This window comes from Penicillium psychrofluorescens (assembly GCF_964197705.1).
Source record: "Penicillium psychrofluorescens genome assembly, chromosome: 2".
Lineage (NCBI taxonomy): Eukaryota > Fungi > Ascomycota > Eurotiomycetes > Eurotiales > Aspergillaceae > Penicillium > Penicillium psychrofluorescens.
Genome location: NC_133440.1, coordinates 3,116,804 through 3,138,698, shown reverse-complemented (window position 1 = coordinate 3,138,698; position 21,895 = coordinate 3,116,804). Strand labels below are relative to the sequence as shown.

At 51.2% G+C, this 21,895-nt stretch overlaps 6 protein-coding genes across 6 annotated transcripts; 2 read left to right on the top strand and 4 right to left on the bottom strand.

Annotated features, from left to right (window-relative positions):
- Positions 1 to 2,493: 2,493 nt before the first annotated feature.
- Positions 2,494 to 3,768, top strand: PFLUO_LOCUS3361 (uncharacterized protein; the record flags this gene model as incomplete). The annotated part of the gene is made up of 1 exon (XM_073780599.1): positions 2,494 to 3,768. One exon carries the CDS (start codon positions 2,494 to 2,496, stop codon positions 3,766 to 3,768), a length of 1,275 nt encoding a protein of 424 aa, XP_073637438.1.
- A 169-nt stretch (positions 3,769 to 3,937) lies between these two features.
- Positions 3,938 to 6,992, bottom strand: PFLUO_LOCUS3360 (uncharacterized protein; the record flags this gene model as incomplete). The annotated part of the gene is made up of 7 exons (XM_073780598.1): positions 3,938 to 5,132; positions 5,195 to 5,581; positions 5,638 to 5,658; positions 5,718 to 5,926; positions 6,006 to 6,604; positions 6,678 to 6,755; positions 6,902 to 6,992. 7 exons carry the CDS (start codon positions 6,990 to 6,992, stop codon positions 3,938 to 3,940), a joined length of 2,580 nt encoding a protein of 859 aa, XP_073637437.1.
- Positions 6,993 to 7,315: 323 nt separating this feature from the next.
- PFLUO_LOCUS3359 (uncharacterized protein) lies at positions 7,316 to 8,866 on the bottom strand (the record flags this gene model as incomplete). The annotated part of the gene is made up of 1 exon (XM_073780597.1): positions 7,316 to 8,866. The coding sequence occupies one exon, from the start codon at positions 8,864 to 8,866 to the stop codon at positions 7,316 to 7,318; it is 1,551 nt and encodes a 516-aa protein (XP_073637436.1).
- Positions 8,867 to 10,152: 1,286 nt separating this feature from the next.
- PFLUO_LOCUS3358 (uncharacterized protein) lies at positions 10,153 to 10,935 on the bottom strand (the record flags this gene model as incomplete). Its single annotated transcript, XM_073780596.1, has 1 exon — positions 10,153 to 10,935. One exon carries the CDS (start codon positions 10,933 to 10,935, stop codon positions 10,153 to 10,155), a length of 783 nt encoding a protein of 260 aa, XP_073637435.1.
- A 2,435-nt stretch (positions 10,936 to 13,370) lies between these two features.
- On the top strand, positions 13,371 to 14,810 carry PFLUO_LOCUS3357 (uncharacterized protein; the record flags this gene model as incomplete). Its single annotated transcript, XM_073780595.1, has 1 exon — positions 13,371 to 14,810. The coding sequence occupies one exon, from the start codon at positions 13,371 to 13,373 to the stop codon at positions 14,808 to 14,810; it is 1,440 nt and encodes a 479-aa protein (XP_073637434.1).
- Positions 14,811 to 15,144: 334 nt separating this feature from the next.
- Positions 15,145 to 15,893, bottom strand: PFLUO_LOCUS3356 (Peroxiredoxin Asp f3; the record flags this gene model as incomplete). The annotated part of the gene is made up of 5 exons (XM_073780594.1): positions 15,145 to 15,180; positions 15,260 to 15,406; positions 15,463 to 15,626; positions 15,682 to 15,794; positions 15,844 to 15,893. The coding sequence occupies 5 exons, from the start codon at positions 15,891 to 15,893 to the stop codon at positions 15,145 to 15,147; spliced, it is 510 nt and encodes a 169-aa protein (XP_073637433.1).
- Positions 15,894 to 21,895: the final 6,002 nt, after the last annotated feature.

The following is a 21,895-nucleotide window of genomic DNA, read 5'->3' as shown; positions in this document are numbered from 1 at the left end:
GTACTTGGCCACTGGCTCGGACCAAGTACCAGAAGGTTTACTTGACACCTGATGGACAACTGAGCCCATCACCTTCAGCAGAGTCGGGTCAAGTCACATACGACTCCAAAAATGGAAAGGCCACATTCAGGTATCGTATACCCCATGACATGGAGACTGTAGGATATTTCATTGCTCGCCTCGCAGTGTCTTGCCCATCTAGCGATGATATGGACCTGTTCGCTCAGGTGTGCTGTCTTCGCGGGCGCTCTGCATACAAGCAGGGTGTGCTCACTATCCGACCTGACAACCTGATGGTGATCAAATTGTTGAAACTGCTGCATGACTGGCAAGTCGGCCTTCAGGGAGTTGGTATGTTGTTCCATTGGGGACCAGCCGGTCAGCTCCGGGTCAGTCATGCCCACCAGCTCAGTGAACATGCTACTTCTTTCGAGCCGCTCTATGCCCATACAGAGCGCATGCCATTAATGAAAGGGGAGGTTCGAGTCATAGAAATTCCACTTCGTCCCTACGGAATGTATTGGAGGGTACGTACCACACTACATTGAGCCAAATTGTGGCATCTTATGGATAGACCGCTGACTACACTCTAGAAAGATGACATTATGGAGCTTACTGTTGCCGGAAATCCCGTGCTACCATTTCCAATCCCAGGCGTCAAGCCTTTGCAGGGAACCAACACTGGAACTCATATCATTCATTGCCTTGATAGAAGAGATGCTAGTTCTTGCCTTGTTGTACCATGTACTTAGTATAGCATTACGGTTATTTCAGATAATTTTCAGTATTCAGAATCTCAATTCTTGCAGATCTACAACAAGAATAGTCTCATTGCTTGATGACTAAAAGCCAGGGGCTTGCGAGCCTATTGCCGATATCTGGCATGTAACCTCCTGGAGATCAGTGCCGCCATTGCGGATGAGAACTTCATGGCCCCCTTTTCACTTCTCTTGTTGTTGATTTGCCATATTAAGTGTACCATACGGAATTCCTTTTGGTACGGTCGCACTTCAATTTCCAGCTACCGCCTATTAGGTAGCTCCTTCTCCCCTCGGTCTTGGGCAGAGTCCGCCCGCTGACAAATCTTCCGTCCTAATGCCCCGACACTAGTTATGCATAATTTTTATGACCCATTCGAAAAATCTGTTAGTTAAATTGATTATTATGCTCTACTAGTACGTACAAATATTTCTATTGGCCTTTCAATACATTCGGCATTGGGTATAGCGGCAACGCGAGGAGGATTCCCGACGGGGCCGACGGGGCCGACGGGGAATCCCTCACTACCCGTGTTGGCTGGCTGATTGTGTATTGGTCTTTGAAGTGCAGTTTCGGGACCAAGACCAGGACTTTGAGGCTTCTAATAGACGCGCCTAATAGTAACAAAAGAAAATACTTAGTAGTTACATCTAAGTACTAGTAACTCTAGCTACCCTATAATAGGATATAATAATAGATCTCTATACGATTTCATCTAATTTCCCTCGCGCTCATGTCCCTCCAAAGCCATATAAGTAGGTCAAAGGGTTAGTAAATATAACTCTATCCCTAGGAGCATAATATAGCCTAGAAGATGGCTATCGCTTAATTAGAGGGAAGATTTGTTATTATTAGACTAGAATGGATATAATGAATTAAGCTAAAATGTTTTAACATTAAAGAGAATCGATATTTGATAATTGTAGGTAGGTGTATAAAAAGCCTAGGATTGTTTATTCACGTTTTTAGCAGACAGAAAAAGATAATAGATTCGGAAAACTGGTATAGATAGTCTGGCTCTCAGTTGCCAATTTCGACGAATCTTGGAGTGCGCCCAGAGCATGAAAGCTTTTATTTCCCCGGATGATCGACTCCTGGCGCTATGTACACATTGCGTTTGTTAATGTTCTGTTTCCGAAATGACGAGCCAATTTTATTATGAAATACTTTTGTCAACAAAGCTGTTTCGTCTTCCTAGCAATTGTTGATTTGATAGAAATGGAGGATCCGAAATTGTCCACCGCCGCCGCCGCTACCCTGTCCACTGCCTTGAGATGGCCCTGTACAAGCGACAAACGGAAGAAACTATCCGGGTAGTATACAACTCGTCTTACGGAACAAAAATATACATCTACAAAGGCTCCAAATACATAAGTTATCTGAATCATCAAACACTATGAAAATTCTTTAACTTCATAAATTTCCCAATCCATGTGCTCATTCATTTGGATAAAAAACTACGCACGGAAAATATTAGTTGTAATCATCTTGCATCGGACCGCTGCCTAGAACTACGCGAGGTCGTTAGGTGGTATGTCGGGCTAGAAATGGTCCGCCGTCGTCGCTCACGGAGATCCGGGAAATCTGCACACCCGCCGACGATACTAGCTGAGACTCATGATGCAAAAGTTAATGGAAAGCCGATGTTAAAATAGTTCGGGAATGTACGCTTGACGCCCGTTTGTTTAAGTTTCTCTTTTCCTTTACTTCGTGACCCTACTTAGTTGATTCAACATGACAGCATATCCACAAACAGTCGTTCTCGATGGCTCCAGGCTCATCGAAACGCGGCGGCGTCTGCGCGAAGGCAATGATTTCGCCCTGCAGGGAGCGCTGAAAGTTCTGACGAGACAGGCCCATGAGTGGCTAACGCAAGGCCCCTGGTCCGTCACTATGAAGAAGAAGCCGCCGCCTAGCGGCGACATGCACGACTACACCAGCCAGGCGCCCTACTGGTGGCCGTCGCAGGATTCACCAGACGGCAAGCCCTACGTCCAGCGCGACGGTAAGACGAATCCCGAGGTGCTCGACTATACGGACCGGGTCTACTGGGAAAAGGTCTTCGCCTCGTCCACAGTTCTGGCTCTGGCCTGGTTCTACACAGAAAATGAGGCATACGCGCGACACGCCGGTGACATCCTGCGCGCCTGGTTTATCACGCCCGAGACCCGTATGAACCCCAACCTCAGCCACGCCCAGCTGATCCCGCACGCCAACACGGGCCGCTTCATCGGTATCATCGACTTCTCCCAGGCTTACACGAGCGTCCTCGACGCGGCCAGCATCCTGGCCACCGGCGGCACCGGATCTTGTTCACCTAGGGACATCCCCTCGCGGGCTCCCGGCTGGTCCTACGCTGACGCTGAGGGGTTCCGGGCATGGAATGTCGATTTCCTTGCGTGGCTGACCGACAGCCCGTTCGGCCGGGACGAGCGCGCCCAGCGCAACAATCACGGCAGCTTCGCAGCCATGCAGACGGCCGCCATCGCTCTCTTCGTCGGCGACGCGGCTCGCGCCCGCGACGAGGTCCTTGGTGCGCTCGCCCATGTCGCCGAGAACATCGCGCCGGACGGCTCCCAGCCCGAGGAGCTCCGCCGGACCCGCAGCTGGCACTACTCGACCTTCAACCTTGTCGCCCTGACACGCCTCGCCTGCGTGGCGCGCAAGGCCGGGGTCGACCTGTGGAATTTTGCCGGCCCGGGAGGCGAGGGGAGCATCTCGCGCGCGGTGGACTTTTTGATACCCGCGGCGACGAGCAGCAAAGCATGGGCGTTCCCTGAGCTGGATTTCAAGGCTTATGCGGCAGCGGATATCATCCGGGCCGCGGCGGACGCCGGCCACAGGAGAGCGAGGGAGGCCGTGGGCAGGATACAGATGCCGCCCGCCGGTGACCTGTGGCTGCTGAGGCCAGCGCCGGAGCAACTTGATGCGGTCAAGGTGGACAAGCACTCGAAATGTGGGCTTGGTCCGCGACAAATAGAGAGATCAAGATCTCTAGACCTCCGTTAACATTATTAAACTAGTTATAATGCTCAATTGATGTATCAATCTTCCTGAATCTCGATATTCCAGACATATAAGCCCGCAGTCATCGGGTTATTTTTCCCCGTATCGTGCCTCGCATATGCACTCTGTATCTATCTGTCTCCTGGGATATCATATGGCCCAACATGTGTCGTTACTTGCCGCCGCATTGCCAAAGGAAGTCTAGATTTCCATTCGCCATTACGCTGTTGTCCAAGGCTACGGACCCGTTCTTGACGCCTGGAGTTGTAGGACCGAAAAAGTCGGTCCCATCCAGCGTTATTACACGGTCCAACTCGAGGAACTGCTGGCCTAAAAGCATATGCGACATGGCCGTCAGCTCGTCCTCATCCTCGCCGCCACCAACACCATTACTGCTACTGTTGGTGTGCTCCATGCCTAACCCTAAGATTCCCCCTACGGCCGCCGTGGAAGATGGAGAAGTCGCCATCATACTCGGAGCTCTTGCCCTTGTCGTGTTGGTACCGTAGTATTCCTGTCGCTGTGCATCATGCTGCTGCTGCTGCCGCCGCCGCCGCCGCGGATTCACAACATTGGGGCGAACGGGTGTGCCGCGTGGATCATACCCTATCGGCGGGTGTGGTACAGAACCTCTGGGATGGATGAAAGGCGAGAAACCCGAGGGCATCATGCTTCCCGAACCCAAACCCGGCGTCTGGGGCAGTATCATGTCTCGGCGAGACGGATCACTGCCCGCCACGGGCTGCTGCTGCCTATCCAGAAGGCCATCCAGGCTGGCATCCGACAGTATGTCGCCGACCGAGGCATGTGCATCCAGGCCAGTCATGCATCGGGAGTGCATCAGCTGAAGCTGTATGGCGTATTTGGTCATCAGGTCCGGCCCAGCAGGCCGCCGCTCGTTGTCGCCGTCGTCCTGACCCATTATTTCCTCCCCGTCCCTGCCGTAACCCCCCCGCCACCGGCGCGACATGTCCCTCAAGCTATCCACGAGACTAAGAAACTCGGGCGCCAGAGGATCTCCCGTCCCCCGGGAAACAGAGAGCCAATGCACCAGCAGTGTGCGGGCGGCGACGAAAGCGCAAAAGGCGAACTGGCTGTTGACGATGCCGCCCATGTAGCGTAAGTACTTGTCGGCGATGGAAGCGATCTCAATGGCGGCTAGCAAGCACGTCTCGGCGCTGCAGGCGCTGGGCAGCTTGACGACGCCGCACCAGGTTGCGGGCGGGTAGGCGACGTGCTGGTGCAGCAGGATCGTGGCCGCATTATGCGTGAGGTGCGCCAGGGTCAGGTTCGGGTCCATCCGGACGACCGACACGTCGCAGGAGACGTCTGAGTCATGCCACTGGTGGGGGAGGAACATTTTCCAACTAGTCATCCCAATGTGTTAATAATATCAGAGAAATAAGCAGGGGAGAGGGAGGAAGCTCACTGGACAAGCCGCAGGTCGAGTTCTTTGAACCTCGTCAGCCAGTTCTTAACTTGCTCCCGGTCTTCAAAATCGATGCTCTGCTGCAGGAAGAAGGAAGTAACCTGGCTGAGATTCTCGGTCGCCTCGATGCAATACGCAAACGCCCCCAGATTGGAGGTGTCCAGTTGATCACCTCCGCCGCCTCCACCGCCACTGGGGCTGTAGTCACTGGTCTTGGATGTCGACTCGTAAAGCGCTGGGACGTTGGCTATCGACTGACCAATCTTGGCCGCGGACTTGTTCCATATACCGAAGAAGGGCGTCGATACTGCCTCTTCGCGCGCCCATGGCGCTCCGCTGCAGGGAAGCCGTCGCTGGACGTGGTCCGAAGTCAGGCTTGTGTGCCAGCTGCGCTTGGTGTTAGATGACGGCATATTGAGCCTTGAACCAATCCAAATACGTACCCGGCAGTGACTGAGCAAACTCTGTAATAGTTTGGTCAATCAGTCATTCTAGGTCAAACGTCTTGCGGAGTCTGTATTACCTGTCGAGAAGAAACACATTCCAGAACAGCCTCCTCCGCTCCTCCGACTCTGTCCAATCGCGCGGCCATGACAGAAGCGTTAGTGGGCGAAGAAGCGGCTGCTTTTGTGAAGACAGGTCCGGTGGTTCGACCGTCAATTGGAGATACTCGACAGTCCTCGTTAGGGAACCAATGATGGGCCACGCCTTGGAGGGATGCCCGCATCCCATCTGCCACAGAAAGAGTCAGAGGAAGGGCAAAGCATGGGAAACCTCCAAAGCTTGGAGGCTAAGGACGGAGACGGCTCACGTAGTCAAAGGCGAGGAAGATTAGTGCCTGCATATTCTCGACCGACAGGGACTGCATGGCGTGGAGCATCACAACCCTCCTGGATGCCCTGATCTGCCTCTCGACATCCTCCGGACAAAGGCCAACCTTGTCCAATTCGATGTACTTGATCCCGGCAGCAACAAGCGAATGAAGAAGCACCGCCAAGCGGCTTCTCTCGGCGGGATCCTGGAGCCTGGCCCGGAACCGAGCCTGGTGGAGGATGGGGACCCAGTGATGCACTGTGCGGAAGTGGACGTCAATGATGGCGTTCAGGAGATATGGCGGGGTTGGTGGAGGTGGACCGTCCTCCTCGGCCCAGATATCGGGATCCACATCATTGGTACGTCGCCTCTTGTGGCTGCTGCCGCCGGCCTGGGCGGGCGATGCTGAGTCGGACACGGTGACTGGGTTGTCGGTCTGGTGCCTTTGATGGAGGTTCTGGTTGTGGTCCAGATTTCGGGTCTGGTGCTGGGAGCCTGGAAGATCGTTTCCGTTGAGGTGTTCCGGATCGAGGTCCAGTAAGGCGAGTTGCGGTTTGCGCCTGCCCGATTCGTCTAGCAAAATTCTTTCCAGCACATCTAGAAAAATATGCGTCCGTCAGTCAGGAGCGTTGTCGGTGAAAGATCTATCTGCCACTGGAAGGGTTCGTACCCAAGCGCCGGCTGAGGGTATCAACGGCACCGGTCTTAACGCCGGGCTTCTGTTTGCTCACATAGACGCATTCGCCTGCTGGATTCGGAAATACGGTCAGCCGAGAGCCCGACAGGGAGGTTGGTGGTGGCAGTAATAATATGGCAACCCACCCAGTCTTTGGCATTGCAAGCACGACGGCGTTTGTCTCGAGCACTTGAGCTTCCTCCGTCGACACGACTGACAGGCGGGGAGATCGTCGGCGGCGGAGGATCCCTCCTCTTCGCCCGCACCGACGACGATGGGGATTTCGGGCGGCCGGGACAAATGCACCATTGCCTATTTTCGATCCGGTCGCGAATTCGTCTGGCATGCGACTGAGGGAGACAACCAAGTCAATCAAGCGGGCAATGGGCTAATTATTGGTCCAGGCTGGCCCAAGCTCCGCCCTTTCCCCGCATTTCGGATCGCAACAGCGAAAGAGCGGTGATTGGTGGGATCTGATCTACACGGGACAAACGAGGAAGTGAACAAGAAATAGCATTCCAATTTGGGTAACCAATCATTCCCTAATTTAGCCTGGCAACCCAGAGTCCTACACAGAGAGACTGGACAGATAGGCATCGGAGGACAACACTCCCGTTCCATGGCGGCATCCTTCACTCGACCGTCGTCACGACCGGTTTCGCCTTCTCATCGGCCTCCTCATGCGCCAGCTTAGCCTCCACGGCCTCCGACGGGCCGTCGAAAAGCTGGCCGACCTCCTCGAGACTGAGATTCTTGGTCTCCGGATAGAAAAAGTAGATAATGGTAAAGTTGCTGACCAGGACGCAGCACCAGACAATGTAGTATTTCCACCCAATGGCCCCGAGACCGACAGGGTTAGTGTATCCGCTGAAGATGTTGGCTGCCGCGTCGCCAAAGCCATTGATGACGAACGCCTTGGCGCGGAGGTCGAAAGGCGAGACCTCGGCGACGTACGAAGGCACCATGCAGCCAGGCATCTTGTAGAAGAAGCCGAAGAGGAAGATGGCGAAGATGGTGGCGTTGCCCAGGCCTGCGTTGCTGTAGCCAATGCCCGCGTTGACGCCTGTGAAGACGGTGATCATCAAAAAGGCGGCGAACATGCCCGACATCCCGATCAGCCACATCGGCCGCCGCCCCATCTTGTCGACCAGCAGCGACCACATATTGCCCCACACCCAGCCGCTGATGGTAATACCGCCGTTGATGAGCAGCTGCTTTTTGGAGCTGGTGATGCCGATCGACTCAAAGACGAGATGGATGTAATATGTGATGAGCGCGTTGCCGCACCACTGGATGATGAATCCGGACGTGACAATGATGAAAAGCCGGTACCGGTTGGCTGGTGTGCGGAACCACTCCATCCACGATGTCAGCGCCTGCGCTCGCTCCGTCTCGATGGCTGCCTCGATCTCAACCATCTCGAGCTGCAGCAGGCGCGACGACTCGTCCCCCTCGGCGTGGTACTTGGCTAGGATCCGATACGCCTCCTCGTGCCGGCCCCGGTGCACGAGCCAGCGCGGACTCTCGGGCGTGAAGAACATCATGACGAGCTGAAAGACGGACGACACGGCCTGCAGCAGCGAGGGCAGGCGCCAGGACCACGAGGATGTCATGAAGGAAGTGCCGTAGGTGATCCAGGCGGCCATGATCTGGCCGAGCGACCCGGTCGAGTTCTGGATGCCGATGATCTGGGTGCGCTGAAAGGGGTGGGCAAGCTCTGCGGCCAGAATGGGACAGGCCGTGTTCTGGATCGTATTTCCGAAGCCGATGAGCACACGCGACACGACGAACATGTCGTAGCCGACCGACGCGGCTTGCAGCGCGACGCCGACCAGCAGGATGCATGACCCGATCATGATTGGCACTCGTCGACCCAGCCGCTGCATCATGGGCGCCGCGACGAGGAGTGCCCCGAGCTGCCCATAGCGGGTGCCGTTGGTGATGGTGCCCAGGCGCGTGCCTGTCGGGTTGCCCAGCGCTTCCGCCCACCGGTCGATGATCTGCAGGCCGCTGAGCATTGAGCCATCGTAGCCGTTGGTCATGTCGCAGACGATAGAGCCCAGCAGGAGGAGGTTCAGCGAACGCAAGCCGGGGTAGTGCCACCAGAACCACGTCCGCTGGTCCGTCTCCCGCAGCGTCACACCCTCGACGCCGCGGACGCCCGACTTGTCGACGCGGAACATTATATGATTCAGAAAGAGTCAATGTATGACGGCGGTCCTGGATATTGACCGCGGCGACTGGAATGCAAAACAATGTTCGAAAACGAGGGAGTATAGGAGAAAGACGGAAAAGGGGATGGGAGAACCCCAGGCTCTTTATCATGAGAGAAAGTCCTTGCGGCGGGAGACTGAAAGACGGCGAATGAAACTACCCCAGCACGTTGCATATACATCAGCGGCCATCTGTGCGTGTCCTTCCAGAATGATTTCCCCACAAACTGGGCTCATCATGGCATGGTCCATGTCCCTTTCTCAGGTAAATCCATTTGGGATGCTCTAGAGTCCGTCCCGTCCCCGGAATGCGGGGTAGTCATTTTCCGGCTCGACTTGACGGCGGCATTTCGGGCTCTTGGTGCTCCGGGCATCAGTTTCCCTACCACATGAATGGCGTTGTCGCCGGTAGCCATATTTCCGTTGGAGGGCATCTGGCCTGGCCGACTTGAAGCGGGTAGAGTCGTTGTATAAGGCGATGTTGACCAATGGACGACAGGAACCCATGACTAAAACGGGGAACGTTGGAAACAATCGCGAACATCAAAGGGTTGGGTTGCTCATGGTGTGAATGGTTATAGTTTAATTCGACCAAATATTATGTCAGCATATGGTGATTGGCGGGGGTTCACACGCCCTTCGCTCCCTTCCCCAACAGAATGCTTGATCAATCAAATCAACTTGCGGTGGCTCCTAAAGCTATAACGTAGTAGCCCTTCCTGATCGCATCCTAACAAGAAATGCTGCTAACTTCAAATGCTTTCAACTAGTTACTATCAATCCTCGTATTAGCACCTAACATTCAGATATGTTATATTTAATGGTTGACTTACTATCAATCAAATTTCGATGCTTTTGACCTTGAAATGTTCTCTTGAGGTCGTCCTTTCCTTAATTCCTGAGCTTAGCACGTCCCCACACCTCTTGGGAAGGTTCCAGGGTCAACAGGCGGAGCCTGTGCCCCGCCGGATGTTAATTACCACGACAACAAGATACTAGGCTGATTGCAGCGGGTTAGCATATAAAGCATAACGAAGTCTGGCACCAACAAAATCTATACACGGCAGATTGACTCCTACTGTACACTTTCTGGTTTAATAGCACGCATTTTTATTGTTTTTATTAACTTAAAAGAGGTCTTTAGAACTTGAAACACAGACGACTGTTAAATTACTTTCCATCCACCACTGACATTATTATGAGATTAAGTGTATGCATCTAGCACACTCATATTCATCCAATCAATCACAGATTCTTCAGAATCGGCGCTTAGAACTCCCGGTGCTGCTCGCAGCGCTGGCCGTCACAGTGGCGTCCAGGGGTCCAATTTGAATCATACCGCATGGGCTCTTCGGTGCGGTCACACAGCCGTTCAAGTATTGGCCCAGGCTTCCGGTCTGGTTCTTCGTCTCCAGGATCTGGGTCGGAGAGTATGCATCCACCAGGGAGTTGCTGCTGGGCGAAAACATGGAGGAATTCACGCGGCTGCCAATCCAAGTGGCGTGGGCACTGTGTTCAGCGGCCAGACGAGCCAGGAGGAAGGAGACTTCCGGAGATTGAGTGTAGCCAGCGAGACCAATAAAACCACCGGACAGTGTGTACTCAAGCTGATAGGCGTACATTGCGAATGCCGGAATACTGTCTGCTTTGGGAAGGGTGTAGGAGCACGATGGTTGCTTGAAGTTGGGTGCCTTCATGCCGAGTTGCTTGATGGCATCAACGCTCAGGTTGTTCTGCTTCTCAAGGCCCTGGAGGTTGGAAAGAGCCTTGCTGGAGCTGGAGCTATTCTGCAGCTGAGAGGCAACATTCTCGTTGACAGGCATGGACGCGTAGAACTTTTGAATGAAGTCGGAGAGAACCCAGCTGAATTGGAGAACTTGGGTATCACCAGAGGCCAATGAGCAGGAAGCCGCACCAGAGGAAGCGCCAGCACCAGCAGCAGAGCTAGATTTAGAGGCCGACGAGTGCGAGGTCTTTGCAGCAGAAGTAAAGGTTGCTCCAGTAAGGAGGAGCCATCCGAAAGTAGTTGTGAAACGCATGGTTGTATGATTGAATACCCGGGTTTTCAGACAATTCTTTTGGTAAAAATCGATTAAGAAGGGACGAAATACAGAAAGTAATCCAAAAAAAAGAAAAAGTGTGTTCAGCAGGTACGCCCTGCTGTCTTTTGAATTGTGGGCGGCGCATTTCTTCACCATCAAGCTTCGAAGCCTAGCCCACTACAACACCGCATGCAGCGACATTTCATTAATGTGTGCGTCATTTTCTAGCCTTTACACTGTCTTTTCACCAGATCTTTGCATCATGACTGTATTCAGATTCCAATTTTGTGCTCTGTGGAGGCATGGTCATGCCAGCATCGCCACCCGACGGCGTGTCATGGATGGATAAAACTGGGAAGTAGAACATATTTTTCCATTTAATGTCTATTCTGGCGAATCTATCATATCAGAAATATACTCATGACATCATGACCGAACGGGAATATGCGACGTGAGTGCGTATGGTGATTGACTTCTCCTGTGGCGGATGCCTCGGAACGCTGGATATTTAAAGTTTGCAGATGAGATACTCGACACCGGCACCACTCCTCTTGCCATGTGTTCGCATTGAATATAGCTCGGTCTTTGATCTGCATTAAATGTCTTTTTTAATGCACTTGACACCCAGGATACTTGCTGTTGCGTCTGGAGAAATATTAACTAGTTTGTTGGCTGGAGCTATCTACAACAAGCAACTCGAATCTTTCGCGATAAGATAAAAATCGCAATTCAATAATCATGATCTGTCGAATAATATTTTCTTGATCGATCTCTACAGTTGTCATAATTAAAGATTGATTCAAGAATCGCAAGAGGACGACATTTTTACTATTCGTATCGTAACCAGGCGAGAGGGCCGTACTCAGATACCTCCCCCGACCATCCACAGCCACTGCGGATGAATTCGGCATTGACTTTCCTGCATTGTGCTAAATATGCTCTTCAGTAAGGAAAGTGACATAGTCGACAGCCACAATCCCTTCACATCTACGCGATCAGGTAGATACTTTTACATGTATCCAGCCCCTCATATTGGAGTCGTCCCTTGTTGGAGCGCTTAGCTCCACGCAAAGAAAGAGCCATTGGCTTTAGAGGTTGCTAGAGCGAGATAATGCTCATCAATAGATTCCTTGATGGATCAATGAGTCAAGACTTTGGATTTGATAACTATTCGCGACCGTGCGAGTCATTGACTACATAGGCGAGGCCATCGTATTCTGCGTGATCGCCCATCTACAGTCCTCATTTTCTTGCAAGTCCTGTCATCAGCAACCCTTGGGTTTCACCAGCTCCAGTCTTCCTACCCCGTCGGCGGTCCCGGCTCCGTCATCCAATTCTCATGCTGTAGGGCCGCAGTGCGTACCCACTAACTACTCCATGCGGAGAACGGTCCTCTGTGAGTATCTGCCAGGTCGTCGCCAATCTCGATCCCTATGCCTCTAGCGCAAATAGCAAGTGAGATTATGTCTGACCACATTGCCATATTCTTTCCCTTTGCCGGATTGTTCCCCCTCCCTAACAGGACGACCACCAGTGTTGTTACATTTTAAGCTGTATCAATCATACCGCGGTATTTGATCATCATTTCAACTATTTCTCCGATTTGACCGGACAGAAGATTTCCAGCTATTCGATGATGAAAGTGATCATCCGAAATCGCCGAACTCCGGGGCTTCCTTTGTGTGATGGCGGGCCATCCATAACTGTAAAACTCTGCACAGTATACTCCACCGGACCCACACGACAGCTTCCAGAAAGACCCTTGTCTGCACGGCGTTTCCCTCCCTAGCCGCTCCGCACCGTACGGGGCTACTCTTTTCGGGTTGTGAGCAGTGATGAAAATATTTATTGTTGGTTTGTGTGGAGGGAGGCCTCGGGTCAATGCGGCAGTGGCGCAAAAAGAACGTAGGAAGAATAAGCTTAAGTCGAGCTCTGCCTAGTGTGGCCAAGTGCGTACCTTTAGCGTCGGATCCCAGCCGGGCGGCCGAACTTGAACAGAAAGTTTGCCGAAGAACACATTAGGATCGTACTCCGTATGCCCTGTCCATAATTGATCACTCTGAAATTTTCATTGAAGTTTTGCCGCTGTGTGGAGACAGTGGTGAGCGCAGAGTGGAGTTGAGGAACCTCACTGGCCAATTCCTGCGGCTCGATCGGCCGGCTACCACTGAACAACCTTCGGGCCCGTTGCCTTCCAGAAGCCACGGGCTCGGAGTGTCACCGCGCTTTTCCAGCCCACTAATAGATAATTCGCGTTATCGGGCGGTGAAATGCTTCTTTTTTTTTTCCCGCTAGTACCTAACATATATCCCGCCGCGCTGGCTCGCACGTTTTACTTTTCTGTTTCTTCATCGCTGGTCCGTTCGTTGTGCTGCATAATTGATACCCTTCAGCGAGTTTTTTCTTCAATATACCCTGCCTCGAAGCACACAATGACGACCAGTCTTCCCAACGATGTCCTCCTCTTGATCGGAGAACATTTGAACCAGCAAGATCGCTGGAACCTCTTGTTTGTCTCCAAACATTTTCATGATTTGTTCCTGCCGTTTTTCTCTCATTCGGTAGCCCTTCACAACTGGCATGGCACTCTTTCGTTCATCCGTGCCATATCGAAACGACCATCACTTGCACGCGCAGTGCGGCAATTGGACCTAGACGCTTGGAAATCACGAAGCGTATCAGATGACGAACGGGCCCAGATTCGCGACTCTGTACAACTGAGAGATTGGCTGACCGCCGTCTCGGACTCCGAGGACGACCGGTTACAATGGAGAAAGGATCTCCAAAACGGCTTTGGGGATCCCTGGATTGCCCTGGTGCTCCCCCAATTGGTTCAGTTGAAACGTCTGCGTTTAACGTATGCATCGAATACCCCTTTCTTGGACCGGCTCATGCAAAGAGCCGTCAATCCCAAAACGCCAATTGATGGACGCCCGATACTTGGTCGATTGAGAGAGGTCTCGCTGCGCCACCAGGAGGATCTGGACCGCCCAAAAAACCAGGATGATGCTGAACTAGAGGATCGGTCATCACCGTCGTCATCTTCCCTGATTCTTCCATTTTTCCAACTGCCCTCGGTGCAGACACTTCGTGCGGAGTCCGTGATCGATCCTAGCTCCGGCACATCGGGGACCTCTGAGGACGAGGAAAATACGGAAGAGCAATGGGCGCCTGGCTTCTCCTCCATTAAAGAGATCGATCTTCGCTCCAGCAACGGAAACCACGGTATGGAAAGCTTGATCGCGTCATGTGCGGATCTCCGGTCCTTCAAATATCAGCATACCGACGCGCATATCGTGTCGCATGGCTACCAACCATCTGCCTTCTATCGGTCCTTGACACGCAGCAAGAATAGTCTTCAGACCCTGTGGCTGGACCAACATGGCGATCATTATCCCTTCACGGCCGCCGGACTGAACCAAACACACGATGAGTGGTTCGGGTCGCTGGCCGGCTTTGTGGCTTTGCGGCAAGTGCGTATCCGACTGCCTAACCTTCTGGATATCCGCTACCAGAATCAGCCGAGCACGCCTCTCGTGGATTGCCTCCCACCGACACTAGAAACTCTCTATATCGAGGGATGTGAGGAACGGAATCTGTCTATGCTCGCCTCGCAGCTCCAGACTGTGATCAAGAACCGCCAGGCCAAGGTACCGCAACTCCACCGAGTGGATATCGAGGGCGCATTCCACGACGATCCTTCCGATGACTCTGGACACTCCGAATCCTCTCCGAACGAGTGTCCTGAAAGCATGATCAAAGACAAGATTCTCCAAGCCGCTGAGCCTTTGCACGTGGATTGTCTCAACGCAGGAATAGAACTTCATCTCCACGACCGCATGTGTTCTGCCCCCACGGAGGTATCTTGGTGAGTTTTGAATGCAATGTGCACTTTGCTGTCATTCTGTTTGTGACTATGGTGATCGATTTAAGCGAATATAGACTTCTGCATTGTCTGTAAATATAGAACATCTCTTGGAGGAAATGCTTCGCCATGGAGTTAAGAAGAAGAATATATTTTGGCTGGACCAGATGCGTTTTCTTCATCCGCTCCGTACCTGCATCACTGGCCCTTTCCTATTTACCTACATTTCCAGCGAAAAGATTGGCTCTAGTAGACCTTATTGCATATGGAATAGATATTCTATGTCTCGTTGTAGATTAATGCTAGACGAACTGCACGGTCGCGCCCTTTGGTGTGGGTGTTTACAGCGAAGCAAGGACGGCATCGGCGCCGGATTTCTGCAAAGGGGTGATAGAGTCAGCGAATCATGCCCATTACGGAATGTTTTCGTCTGCTACAGAATGTGGACCTTCATACCTTAACTGCCCCCTTCTCGGTCTCGATTTGGGCGTAAGAAACCTTCCCATGGTCCACGACCACGGCATACCGGCCCGTGCGCCCAGACGCGCTATCGGCCCAGCCAATGCTTTTGGAGAATTGGGCATCGGGGTCGGACAAGAAGAGCTGTCGAGAGATGAGAATGTGTCGCGTGGAAAAGGGATAGAGGGGGTGTTGCTCACGATATCATCTCCGTGCACCTTATTCGCCTTGCCCCAGGCGCTCATGACGAAGGGGTCATTGAAAGCAACCACGGCCACGATGTCCACGCCTTTCTGTCGGAGCTGGGGCAGGTTCTTGATGTAGCCCGGCATGTGGTTGACCGAACAGGTGGGGGTGAAGGCGCCTAAACGCAATCAATCGTCAGGTTCTGCTTCGAAGTCCCAAATGAAACCACTGACCTGGAACCGAGAAGAGCACCACCTTCTTGTCCGCCCACTCCTTGGACGCATTATAATTGATCGGGATGCCACAGGCGGTCATGTCACCGCTTTCCTCCGACCACGGGATGTACCTGACCTGGGGATCAGTCATTGTCGTCATCGAGGCAGGATCGAACTCACTTGAAGACCACGTCGCTGGGGAACTGGTCACCGGGATTGAGTGTAGTCATGATGATTGTAGTTGGGGGTGGTGTCTGGTTAACAAGGGAGGGGGAGGAAAGAATAATGATCGATTGGCGGGGCAGTGAGGAACCTGGGGAATAGTTAACCATACAGGCTGAATCATCCGGTGGTCGGAGCCCTCCGCCGGATCGGCTAACCAACTACGAACTACAGGATATCGCGAACGCACTGCCGTGGGTAGCGAAGCCTGGTTGGACACAGATGGATCTTCTCTGCGATGGCGATTTCTCTTTCCATATTCCATTGCGATCACACTTGATATGCCCGGCGATGGCTGGTCCAAGATGATGATCCCAGATGGCTGCCGGATGGCGACTTCACCCTCGGCCCCCAACGCCCGCCGTTCTCCCGTCCATTGAACATGCACTGTTTCTATGATGCGAGGCATGAAGCATCAGATAAACGGGACGAGCGGAATCAATGCACCATTATTTAACGTTCATCCTCCGCCCCCTGGCCTGGGTCAACAACTGAGCAACCGGGGGACCGGTCAATTCATTAAATCTCCAGCATCTACCGGCAGTGCGTCGATAGGTCCACCCACACAAAGTATGGTTTCCAGTGCGCTCTCTATACACAACAAGATACAAACGCTTCCTTCGTGACAAATTGGCGTATCACCAGCCATGCATCACCTACTCCGGACTTTTTTTAGGGCTCCTCACATGGACCACGGCGGCTGTGGTTGAAGTATAAAGATGTTTACTTGTCATGTCCTTACATCCTTGAATCAGGATCACTGGAGCCGCAGAGCTTTTTTAAAACCTTCTTCTCGCCGTCTAGCACCGAAACAGATTGGTACTCCACGTCCACCCAAGCCACCTAGGCTCCTGCGGCCAGAGTCCCACGATACCGCGTTGTGCTATCGTCGAGGGTCTGCAAACTCTCCTTTACAATTTCGATTTAGATCGCAATTGTAGCCTCTTGTCTCTGACAGCTTGCAACATAATGGCATGTGATTGTTCGTTTAGATACATAGCAAAATGTACAGCTCCTGCCACATGGAGGCATCAATTAATAAAGAAAATACATAAATCTTTCCATTTTTCCAGGTTGATCTATTGCATCGCACAGAACTCTGTTCTATCCGATTATTCTTGGATGGTGAGTGCAATTTCAACAGCAGTCTCCTTCTCTTTGAGACCAGTCTTCGTTTCCACATGTTCCTTCCCCAAGCGGGTCTTTAAAACGAACGCACTTGCAAGTATACCCAAGCCAGACATGCATGTATACATGATCCACATATTTCTTAAGCTCCAGGAAAAGGCGTTTCTGACAGTAAGCACCTGGGTCGCATCCCCAATGGTCTTTATGAGCTCAATGTTTGCCGCAGCAGAATCTCCCGACATCTTCTCCGCCATAGACTCTGACATCCCAGCAGCCAACAATTCGGGCTTCATCCGGGCCATGCTGTTTTGAAAAACAACACCCCCAATGACAATTGATGAAGCTGTTGCGAGATTTCTAATGAAACCAAGGGTAGCAGTCGCGGTCGCTGTTTCGTCCTGGGATACCATTGCTTGAATAGCGATAATTGGGGTTTGGAAAAGAAATCCAGCTCCAATACCACTGACAATCTGATAACCAATTATCTCACCTAGAGATGAATGGGTATTGAGATTGATGTATAAACCAGTCCCAATCGTCATCAAGGCCAGCCCTAACCAGATAAGTTCTAGGTATCGTCCAGTCCGATGGATAATTGCCCCTGTGACTATGCCGGAGAAGGCTTCAGTGACGACAAGGGGCAAGACCATGAGTCCGGATCGCATAGCCGATGCACCCTTCACTGATTGAAGGTACATCGGGATATAGTATTCTCCAGCAATAAACACCTGTTCGTCAATAATTAGCTCAATCTTTGTGAGATGACAGGTCTGCTCACAAAACCATGTGCAAAGGCCACTGCGAGGCTAGCAACATTAGATATCCGACAAAAGAGACCCAATGGCATCAGAGGATGTTTGGCGAGCCGTTTCTCGCTATAAATGAATAGCAAAGAGCAAAGCGACCCAAACACGATCAAACAGATGACTTGTGGTGAGCCCCAAGCAAATGTCTCGCCGCCGAAATCTAATGCTAGAAGCAGCATCAAGGTGAGTCCCAAGATAGATATGCTTCCAAACCAGTCAATAGCCCGGAATCCATCCATAATCTTGGTTTGGGGATTATGCACATCCAAAAAGAACAATAAAAGTATGAATGCAAGCCCTGAGACAGGCAAATTGATCCAGTAATTCCATCTCCAAGAGACATACTCAGAAAACGCACCGCCAAGGAGTGGACCAATTCCACCTGCCAGAGCCCACATCAATTCCATCAATCCAAGATAGAGGCTTCGGTGCCTGGGGTATCGTCAGCTTGTACGCCAAAGTGTAAAATGAATTCCACCACCACCAGGTTTTACCTAATACTGAAGAGGTCAGAGATAACGATCGTAACCAGCTGGATTAAACCACCACCGGCGACGCCTTGCAGCGCACGACCAGCGATAAGCATTGGCATATCCACAGCAGTGGCACAGATAATTGAGCTTAGGAAGAACCAAACAACCGCTAGAAGTAGAATTAATTTGCGACCCCATATGTCAGACAGCTTGGCCCAAATGCAGGCACCTGCAGCATTTGCAAGAAGGTAAGCGCCTCCAATCCAGGTATATCCGGCAGCAGAGTGAAGTTTTGCAGCGATAGTTGGAATCGCTGTAGCCATTATTGTCTGATCTAGCGCGGCAACGAACATAGACAACTAGATACCGGTCAAATTCTGGGGAATAGAGTTCAGTGGACAGAGTATGCATACTGAAAGAGCCACCATAATGGCAAAAAGTTGGACTTTACTCCGCTGCGGTGGTGCCGGCGTAGTTGATTCAGGGTCCATGTTGGCACTCGATAGCTTCTTATCCATGATGGGTAGTCTCTAGTCACCTTTTCCCCAGAGGAAGAAAATTGGAGTCCTTGTTCGATTCAAGAACCTTGGAAACCCTGACGGCGAGAGTGGTCTGACTCAAAGGTTCTGGTCTAAGCCATGAAAATTTGTTTTAGTGGCCTAAGCCGCCCCACACGATCCGTAGGTGAAGCGGGGGCCTGGCAGCAATCACACCGGGAAGCCCCGATGCATATCTCCAATCCCGTGCGTGCATCGATGTTCTTTCCCCCCATAGGTACCCCATAGCCAAAACAAGAAATACAGTTTGCAACTGAACACTCGGAGAAAAGAATCTGTCTTCAAGTTTTGTGTATCTAATGAGATATTTTTCGCTTATATATGCTACCAAAGACCACAGCACCTGAAATTATTTGTTGACTATCTTAACTAAAACATTCTTGTATTATTTAGTTACGTCCTTGTGCAATAATAATAATAACAACTCCTGAAATATATAACGTTGGGAAATTCCACAGTGGGTATAAGTTGAAGGCGGTAGATCCCGTGATATCGGACGTCCTAATAAGGAAGTCGCGAAGGCAAAAGAGAAAATTCCTCCTATCTTGATACTTACACTTCTTGCACGTTGAATCTTCATCTGGCAGGGTTTTATACAACGAGCTTCATTGCCAGAAAATCCTTGGACGTAAAAAGATGATACAAGTCCATGCCATCACAAGTGCCATGGACTCGATTCATCGGTCCGAAAAGGATGCGGCACTGGCAGTTGTGAGCGATGTTGCCCAGGCGATTGACCCGGTTATGGAGAGAAAGGTCCTTCAAAAGATTGATATGTATTTCATGCCCGCGATGCTCATAGGTTGGTTCCCTGATGCCTCGACAAGTGCTATGCTCTCAAGTGTCGGACTAACCCAACGCAGGTTATGGCATGGTTTACTATGACAAGGCCATACTAGGCAGTGCCTCAATATTTGGCATGACCACTGATTTAGCCCTGGAAGTGATCGACTATTCGACCTCTCCGCCGTCTGCCGACACTTCACGTTTAAGCTGGGCAATATCAATCTTCTATTTCGGGATGTTGGCTGGCCTGTACCCAATGACTTTTTTATTTCAAAGATTCAATACTCGCTACGTCTTCGGCCCTGTGGTCCTTCTCTGGGCCATTGTTTGTGCGGCCACTGCCGGGGTGTCGTCGTGGCAAGGATTGTTCGCCCAGCGATTTTTCCTTGGTACGTTTTCTTGCGCTTTTGTTGTAACAACAGCACCTCTAATCAAACTCAGGCTTCATTGAAAGTGTCATTCCAACAGGTTTCATGACTATTATTAGTGGCTGGTACACACAAGAAGAACAAGCTCTGCGCCAGGCATGGTGGTTTTCCGGCACCGGTTGGTTTACTATCATCGGTGGAGCACTCAATTACGGATTTGCCCAAATAGGGACAGATGCTCTATCTAGCTGGCAGTATATCTATATCCTTGCAGGGGCATTGACATTTATTTTCGGTTTGTGGTGCTGCGTAATGCCGAACTCCCCAGTCTCTGCTTGGTTTCTGTCTCCAGAAGAGCGAATCGTGGCCGTTGAGCGACTGCGGAAAGGGCAGACTGGTGTACGATGTCAAATGATCAAGCCCTACCAGATCAAAGAGTCTGTGATGGATGTCAAAATATATTTGGTAGCCATTATGATGACCGCGGCGTGAGTTTATCCTCTACACAGGGTGTTCGTTAAGTCTTGAATGGCCAGGCTGACAACAGCAGGTACACTATCAATGGTGCCATTTCGGGTTTTGGCCCTTTGATCGTGTCCACTTTTGGTTATAACACCCTCGATTCTATTCTATTCCAGTTCCCCGTGGGTGGCATTTGTGTCATTTTCATCCCTCTATGTGGATACATCTCCAGTCGTGTGCCCAATACGCGCATCCCAATGCTCATTGCTTGCTGCCTTCCTGTCATTGCAGGTTCTGTCATGATCTGGAAATCACATTGGGGATATCATCCAGCTACTCCAGTTGTAGGCTATGCATTGACCGGCTTTTTCGGTCCTGTGGTAAGCCTGATCATCACCATTGGGGCCAGCAATGTGGCAGGGGCCACAAAGAAAACTGTTATGGCGGCTACAGTCTTCGTGGCTTATGCTGTAGGGAATATCATTGGCCCACAACTGGTGAATAGCGGAACGATAGCGCAGCATTACCCAGAGCTTTGGACCGGTATGATTATTTGGTAAGTCTGCGAGCACGGGTCTATTTCGACTTTTTGTGCAATCTAACCAGATAATAGTTACTGCATCACCATAGTCGCCGCTTTGTTGCTATACCGCGTACTGTGGAGAGAAAACAAGCTTCGAAGTGCACTAGACTTGGACGAGGGTCAACGAGACACGATCGCATTCGATGACCTCACAGACAAGCAAAATCCATTCTTTCGGTATGCATTATGATACAAGCACAATCATATTTTCTATGGCTTGGACCAGTGGTTGTGCAAGACAGGATCTGTTTCAATAGTTTGACATAGTACTATTGGTTCTTCACAGTATTCAAACACAATGGACGTTGAAAGCAGATCGCTTAGGATACCCAATTGAACAGTCAATGTCAGGTCGGCTTCTTCAAATTGTAATGAAGGTCATTATTTTGGTTCAAGACTATTTTCTGGAGCTCATACCACAGAAATTCTTTAATCCCCACAATTTAAGTAAAAGATTCTCGGTTGCTTGCGACAACGCACCGGGTAGGACTAGCTGCTTTGGAATTAGCGGGACACGGAATCTTAAGATTCCGTTTCTTAACCCCGCAAGATATCTTAGTCCCATAAAAGGTAGGAAGACTCCTCTGGGAGAAAAAACGAAAACTTATTTTGAGATTCATTCGCGTTGGTTCACAATGGATGAAAGTAAAAGCTCCGGCATGTTCGATTGCCCTGAAGATCCCACCATCCCGCACGATCCCAGATTCGAGGTCACTTGGGAAGCAGGAGACCAAGAGAACCCACGAACGTGGTCGGTATGGTATCGGAGCTTCATTGTCGCGTCTATGTCCTTTTCAACTACGATAGTGTAAGTGTTTACTGTTCCAAATGGGGTGATACAACTAAC